An 8,503-nucleotide genomic window follows, 5' to 3' on the forward strand; every position below is an offset into this window, starting at 1 on the left:
TTCCCTGGCTTGTCCTTACCACCCTTCTTAAACAGTGGCACTATGTTTGCCAACCTCCAGACTTCTGGTACCTCACCTGTGACTATCGATGATACAAATATCTTAGCAAGAGGCCTAACAATCACTTCTCTAGCTTCCCACAGAGTTCTCGGGTACACCTGATCAGGTCCTGGGGATTTATCCACCTTTAACCATTTCAAGACATCCAGCACTTCCTCCTCTGAGGGTGATTTAGCAGTTTGGATTAGAAACTGGCTTTCTGAAAGAAGGCAGTGAGTGGTGGTTGATGGAAAATATTCAGCCTGGAGTCCAATTACTAGTGGTGTGACACAAGGATCTGTTTTGGGACCATTGCTGTTTGTCATTTTTATAAATAACTTAGACGCAGGCGTAGGTGGCAGGTGATACTAAAGTTGGAGGAATAGTGAACAGTTTGGAAGAATGTTACAGGTTGCAGGGGGACTTGGATAAACTGCAGAATTGGGTTGAGAGGTGGCAAATGGAGTTCAATGCAGCTAAACGTGAGGTGATGCACTTTGGGAAGAATAACAGGAAGGCAGAGTACTAGGTCAACAAAAAGATTCTTGGTAGTGTGGATGTGCAGGGGGATCTTGGAGTCCATGTACATAGATCCCTGAAAGTTGCCACCCAGGTGGATAGTGCTGTTAAGAAGGCATACAGTGTGTTAGGTTTCATTCACAGAGGCATTGAGTACCGGAGCCACAATATCGTGCTGCAACAATACAAAACACTGGTGCGGCCGCACTTGGAATATTGTGTACTGTTCTGGTCCCCATATTTTGGGAAGGATGTGGAAGCATTGGAAAAGGTCGAGGGGAGATTTGCAAGGATGCTGCCTGGTGTGGAGGGAAGGTCTTATGAAGAAAGGCTGAGAGACTTGGGTCTGTTCTCATTGCAAAGAAGAAGGCTAAGAGGGGATTTGATAGAGACATACAGGATGATCAGAGGATTAGATAGGGTAGACAGTGGAAGTCTTTTTCCAAGGATGATGACATCAGCTTGTACGAGAGGGCATAACTACAAATTGAGGGGGGATAGATTTAAGACAGATAACAGAGGCAGGTTCTTTATGCAGAGAGTGGTAAGGACGTGGAATGCCCTACCTACTAACGTAGTCAACTCAACCACGTTAGGGAGATTTAAACAATCCTTAGATAGGCACATGGATGATTTTGGGATAGTGTAGGGGGACGAGCTGAGAATAGTTCACAAGTCGCTGCAACATCGAGGGCCGAAGGGCCTGTTCTGCACTGTATTGTTCTATGTTCTATAGCTGTGTTCAGCTCTTTCCAGATTTCTTACATTGCATTAAAATGAATGTTTTGAAGATTTTGATGAAGACACTGTTGAAAGTTTGCCAGCCTTTTTCAGGTCTTGAAACTGCTCAATGTTGAACTGTTTTTTCTAAATGGTTACTTCATCTTCAGCTGTTTCTAGTGATGGTTGATGGACAAACAGGAGCAAAGGAGTCAATGGTCTGTCCAATAGTCATTTGCACTGCTCATGCCTTTACTAACGAGGATGTCCTTTTGGTCTTGGGATCATAAACCAGTGCTCTCATTATGAATGCCTCCATGAAGTCCTGAACTTGCCTTTTTGGCAGAACAGTGTGTGCATTTTCTGAGCAGGAGAATCCAATGAAGTTGTGATTCCTGACTCCTTCCTTTCTGGTGGGTTCTGTCCTTTCCAACCCGTTCAGTCACTTCTCACTAGTATCCTTACATACAGATAAGGAAGGACACCACTTTGACTGGGACAACACATCCATCCTAGGACAAGCCAAACAGTGACACGCACAAGAATTCCTAGAAGCATGGCACTCCAACCGGAACTCTATCAACAAACACATTGACTTGGATTCCATTTACCACCCCCTGAGAAAAAGAACAGGAAATGATATCACCATAGGAAATGACATCACCACACAAAATGACATCAGCAACCCAAAGAAACCCAAACATATAAATAGAAAGCAGGAAATATCAGTAGTGCTTTGTCCGCATGCTCACTGAAGATGTTATCTAGTATGGTGACGGAACGTCTGAAAATGAACCTTTCAACTCAGCGAGCAAACCTATATCCAGAAACTCAACCTGAGCTACAAATCTCCTCAAAACTCGCTAACTTCTCAGTAACGGTTATAATATCACACTCCCATGCTCTTCGTTCAACTACCTTATTCCATGGATCTCTTGCAATAAAGTACATACCACATAACACTGTCAATTCCTTTGTTCTATATTTTCTAACCATCATTTCCTCTGCCTTTTGAATATACTTACTAATTTTCCAACTTTTTTCTATTCTTCTGAATCTACCCTGAAAGTCCCAAACCCTGGCCAAGCTATTTAAGACATCCTCAACAGCCCAAGCAAAATCCACTATGAGGATATTGGTCACAGTGATGTTAAGGTACATTCTTTCTGGCATCTCTCCAGCTATGTAATCATCAGCTTTATTTTCCTACATCTGTTCCAACATATGGCACCAGGAGGAATCCAGAAAGTACTAGCTTTGAGGTCCCACTTTTCCATTTTCCCCAGCTCTGTAAATTCCTGCCTTCACTATCTTATCCAGCTTTCTGCCTACATCAGGGGTCTAAGACTAGCAAGATGTGTGTTTGGGTGAGGTGAGGTAGGGGGAGCATGTGTAGTCCAGCTGCCACAGTATGATGGAAGGTGTAGACATTAAGCAAAATGACAATTGTTAAATTAAATGCTCCTTCCTGGATGGCTTCAAGTTTCTTGAATGTTTTTGAAGCTCCATCCATCCAGGTGGATAGTACATACGTTTTCGCTGTCCTAACTTGAGGCTTTCGGATGCCAACAGGTTTTGAGGGATCAGGAAGTGAGCAACTCATCAGACTTCTCAGCCTCTGCCCTCATCTTGCAGCTGCAATATTGACAGGGAAACTTATTTGAGCTTCTTTGTAATGGCAACCCTCAGCATTATAGCAGAGAGCAACTAAGTGATGCTGCTGCAATTTAAGATTAAAACAGATGACTGGATTTTCTCTTGTTTGAAGTGGTCCTTCTATTTCAATTCTATGCCACTTAATGTTATCTACAATATTTTTTGAATACCAAGTTTTTTGAAGAAGTGACAAAAAGATTTGGCGAAGGCAGAGAGGTGGACATTGTCTATATGGACTTCAGAAAGACATTCAACAAGATTCCACATGGTAAACTGATAAACATGGTTAGATCATATGGAATCCAGAGAGAGCTAGCCATTTAGAAACTAAATTGGCTTGAAGATAGGAGACAGGGGGTGGTGATGGAGGCTTGTCTTTTTGTACCAGATGCCTGTGGCCAGCAATCCGCCACAAGGACTGGTATGGCAAAATTGGTTGTGTAGTGGACAGTTAAGAAGGTTACATCAGATTACAATGGGACCTTGATCAGATGGACAATGTGCCGAGAAGTGGCAGATGGAGTTTAATTTATATAAATATGAGATGTTGCATTTTGGTAAGGCAAATCAAGGCAGAACTTATACGCTTAATTGTAGGGCCCTAGGGAGTGTTGCCGAGCAAAGAGACCTTCAGGGACAGTTCAAAGAGACCTTCATAGTCCCTTGAAGATGTACTCACAGTTAGACAGGATAGTAAAGAAGGCAGTTGGTATGCTTGCCTTTATTGGTCAGTTCATTGAGTATTGGAGTTGGGATGTCATGCTGTGTCTATACAGAACATTGGTTCGGCCACATTTGGAATACTGTGTTTAATTCTGGTCTCAATTCTATAGGAAATGTGTTGTTAAACCTGAAAGGGTGCAGAAAAGATTTATAAGAATGTTGCCTGGATTAGAAGATTTGAGCTATAGGGACAGACTAAATAGACTCATAGATTCATACAGCATGGAAACAGACCTATCAATCCAACTGGTCCGGGCTGACCATGTTCCCAAACTAAACTAGTCCCACCTGCCTGAGGTTTATAAATTCATGAGGGGCATGGCTAGGCTAAATAGCTGATATCTTTTTCCCAGGTAGGGGAGTCCAAACAAGAGGTCATAATTTTAATGTGAGAGGGGAAAGATTTAGAAGGGACCTAAGGGACACAATTTCACGCAGAGGTGGTATGTGTATGGAATGAGCTGCCACAGGAAGTGGTGGAAGCTGGTACAATAACAACATTTAAAAACATTCTGGATGGGTTTATGAATAGGAAAGGTTTAGAGGGATATGGTCCAAATGCTGCCAAATGGGAATAGATTAATTTAGGATTAAATTAAAGAGTCTGTTTCCATGCTGTACAACTCTATGTTTGTATGATTCCGTATGTCAACACAAGCCAAGGTGTTTTCCAGGTCCTGAGGTAGATTGTCTTAGGCTGTTTCTTTACTGTAATAACTGGTGAGTAGAGCTTAACAAGCAGAATTATTCGTGAACTTCCACTTTCCTGACTAGGATGAAGTGATACTTAGTGATGCTATAGTTGAAGATATTGGGCTTTGGATGCTTCCTGCAATGATAGCTTGGGTCTGTGATTACTAGCCTCCAGCAACCACAACGATCTTCCATTAAGTCAGATGCAACACCACCTGCTAGTAAATATTCAAATGCGACTCATCTATTAGTTCAAGTAGTCATGTGGTTAATATGGAACTTTTAAGAAAGCATGGGTGATTTCTTTTACTTTATTCTTATGGATAATTGAAATTGCTTCTGCAGAAATTAAGGTGCCATCCTCTACAGTGGCCTCAAACACAACAAGTAAAGCAGTTGTGTCAATACCAACCTGGATGATCATCATCATTGGCATAGCTGCTGTTCTGCTCCTGTTCGTAGTTGTACTCATAGGCTATGTGGTAAGAAATTCTGTTACACATATGAACTTTGTGTCCACATATGTTGTTCAACAAGTCAGACAAGTATATAATGAAATAAAAAGCTTACAACAGCAATATAATGTTCCGATGAGGAATTTCCATGGGTGGGTCTCTCATTCACCCATGGAAATCAAGGAAACCCTGAAAAACCCAACACAAACTATCAGAAAATTCAATGGAAAATCACCCCATGTTTTTTACAGTTTGCAATTGGCCCTTGCCAAATTCTAAAATATAAGCTCTAATAGATGAAGAATGTGGCTTATCATCCTCAGTCTTCAAATTTCTCAAATTGATCAAATTACTGTTACACATTAATAATGAAAACTGTGCAGCACATGAGATCAATGTCTCATTGTGTACTTGCTGGTTGAAAACCAGTTGACCAACTAATCCCATTTTCCCAACTTTTCGTGGGTTATAGAACGTCTGGTGTACATCCAAGTGTATTTGTCAATCTGATGAGGTTTCAACATCCACCTTCTAGCCTCCACAACACTCTGGGTGGCTAAAAAAAAACAGAACTGAAAATGTGTTGCTGGAAAAGCGCAGCAGGTCAGGCAGCATCCAGGGAACAGGAGAATCGACGATTCTCCTGTTCCCTGGATGCTGCCTGACCTGCTGCGCTTTTCCAGCAACACATTTTCAGCTCTGATCTCCAGCATCTGCAGACCTCACTTTCTCCTCAAAAAAAAACAGAAACCAATTTAAAGTTATCAGTTAGACAATGTATTCATGCACAGGATCCTGTTTTGTGGACCAAATAGAATTTGTGCAGACATTGAACCTTTTTCATGGAGGGTATGGAGACTGCTAATTCCTGCTGCACATCACGTGGCAACACCTCGACCAGTTGGAGTCTACCTGCTGGTAAGAGTTTAATCCGCTAGCTGAAATTGACAGTTAACAAATCCATGCATCTCCATGCCAACCACGGTTAAATGAAGCAGCTCCCCCTACTCAGCATCCAGTTACCTCCCCTCTCCCTAATAACCAGGACTTGGTGTGTAGTCAGCATCTCTTTAGCTGTGTTTCTTAAGCAGAAAAGAAAGTAATACTGTTGGCTCTGCTATTTAACATTTTTAATAACCATTTTATAAAGTTAACTATTTATTGCAGTCACTTTGATTTTACTCATAAAGTTATGTTTTCTTCACATCATGACACCTTTTCAAAATTCATGTTTAATGTTGCACCAAACCAGATCTCAGGCAACAGCTGCCTGGTTGCCTGCTAAAGGACAACGGTATGCTCACAAGTTTGGTTGCTGGACAAACACCATCGCCCATGATTTTATTCAATTATCCTGCCAGTACCTCTGGTATGCCTTCCTTTCTCATCAGCTGAGGATTCCTCCCACCTCCAACACAATGATTGACAGGGCCATCAAATGGGTGCTTTCCATTTCCTGCATTTTTACTGTCACCCTTCCTCCTCCTTCACAACCAAGATAAGTGCTCACCTTCCACCCACCTCCATGTTCAAAGGATCATCCTCTGCCATGTCTGTCACCTCCAGCTTGAGGAACAGACTGCATCTTTTGAACTGGCATTTCACCGCTTTCCACATTTCAACAATTTCAAACCTCAACCTCTGCCCCCATTTTGTTTCCCCTTTTTAGTTTTGGTTTCACCTCACTTTTCTCTTGTTTTTTGATTTTGGGTGGCAGTTGTTCATCATTCCACTAATCACAGCTCTTCAAGAGACAACGTTTGTATCTTCATCTAGCCCTTTCCTGCACCCTTTGGCCACACATAGAAATTCCTTTGTAACTAATTTCAGATTTTCAGACAAGCCACGCATGTTCATTTTATTTGTCAGATGCCTGTACTGAAACTAGAACACTTGCCACTTTGATGAGGATCCCACCATATCACAAAAGTGTGCTGTTTCCTCCAAAAGTAACAGAAAATTTTGATTTCAGTTTTATGTTCACTATTTTCTTTTCCACTTTTATGATTCATTGCGTATGTTCATCCTACAATGATTTACTAACCTTTGCTCCCTACAGACTGCAATGTATGTTTATCAGAAGATTGGGGCATACAACATGAAAAACACACAAGACAATTGTTATCTCCAGTTTGGATCATGGAGGAATATTGATGAAGAAATAATGACATCTTGAAGGACAGTCTTTGCTTGTACAAGATCATCATTATTCTGGATGAAATACAAAATAAGCTTATATTTCTTTTAAATTAGGACTGTGTTTCATTTAAAATTTCTAGAATATAATATACTATATTTTAAATAATGTTGAAGTTTGTATGGCAAGATATTTTTCTGTAAGCGTAAAAATGGGAAAAGGTGAATTTTTATGTGCTACCTATACAGTATCAGTATGGGGGGGGATCCTCATCAAAGTGGAAAGTGTTCGAGTTTCATCCCTGTTATCTCTAATTAAACAATTAAAAGGAGGAGGAGGCTTCATAGACACTTGCACCTTCATTTGATGAGGAGCCTAGCACATCATCGCAAAAGACAAGGCTGAAAAATTTGCAACTATATTCAGCTAGAATTTCTGAGAGAATGATCCACCTTGACAAGCTCTTGAATTTCCCAGAATCACAGTTGCCAGTTTTCAGTCAACTTGATTCAATCCACATAATGCTGAGAATGCACAGGATACTCCAAATTTTATGGGCCTCGTAATACTCAGCAATAGTACTGAAGATGTGCTCTAGGACTTGCCACACACTTAGTCAAGTAGTTTCAACACAATTATAACATTGTCACCTGCGCACAAAAAGCAGCACAAATCAAATGTGGCCAATCACAGTCCTATCAGTCTATTCTCAAACAGTGAAGTGATGGAAGGTGATGGTAACAGTGCGATAAAGTGGCATTCACACAGTAATAATCCATTCACTGATGGTCAGTTTGGGTTTCATCAAGACCTCTTAGCTCCTAACCTCATTACAGCCTTGGTCCAAATATGAAGAAGAGAGGTGACATCAAAGCAATTTTGACTGATTTGGCAATATTATTGGGAGGTTATCACTGGGAGGTTATCATTGACGAGAAGCTAAACTGGACCAAGCATACATATGCTGTTTGACATAAGCAAGACAGTGGGTGGGAATTGTATGATGCGTAACTCACCTTCTGTTTCCTCAAAGTCTGTCCACCATCTACAAGGCACAAGTCAGGGCGGCACAGTAGTCAGCACTGTAGGCTCATAGTGCCAGGGACCTGGGTTTGATTCCAGCCTTGGGCAACTGTCTGTGTGGAGTTTGCACATTCTCCCCATGTCAGGTGTGGGTTTCCTCCCACAGTCAAAAAATGTGCAGGTTAGGTGGATTGGCCATGGTAAATTGCCCATAGTGTCTAGAGATGTGCAGACCAAGTGAGTTAGCCATGGGAAATGCAGGCTTACAGGTAGGGGTCTTGGGTCTGGGTGGGATGCTTTTCAGAGGGTTGATGTGGACTCAAAGGACCGAATGATCAGGCCTGTGAGCCCATCCCTGTGTCAGCCACTTCTATCTCCATTTATCATGACCTGCATAAAAGCCTTTGACTCTATTTTCACTTGTCTAACTTGCTTTTCTCAATTAACATTCACAAATATCAATATGCATTTTGAACATATCTTGGAGGGATTCCTTAGTCAAGATTGAGATCTTTTCTTCTTCTTTCCACTAATTGGC

General features: G+C 41.4%; 1 protein-coding gene across 1 annotated transcript in view; it reads left to right on the forward strand.

The window, feature by feature from the left end:
* The window catches only part of LOC122548851 (P cell-type agglutination protein map4-like), a 25,313-nt gene extending 17,232 nt beyond the window's left edge, over positions 1-8,081 (forward strand). Inside the window, exons 6-7 of the mRNA XM_043687718.1 lie at positions 4,696-4,832; positions 6,865-8,081. Coding sequence (XP_043543653.1) covers positions 4,696-4,832; positions 6,865-6,981 — 254 coding nt within the window. The 3' untranslated portion in view covers positions 6,982-8,081. The remainder of the gene's footprint in view (positions 1-4,695; positions 4,833-6,864) is intronic.
* The last annotated feature ends 422 nt before the right edge of the window (positions 8,082-8,503 follow it).

The sequence above is a fragment of the Chiloscyllium plagiosum genome, chromosome 1 (genome assembly GCF_004010195.1).
Source record: "Chiloscyllium plagiosum isolate BGI_BamShark_2017 chromosome 1, ASM401019v2, whole genome shotgun sequence".
Classification (NCBI taxonomy): domain Eukaryota; kingdom Metazoa; phylum Chordata; class Chondrichthyes; order Orectolobiformes; family Hemiscylliidae; genus Chiloscyllium; species Chiloscyllium plagiosum.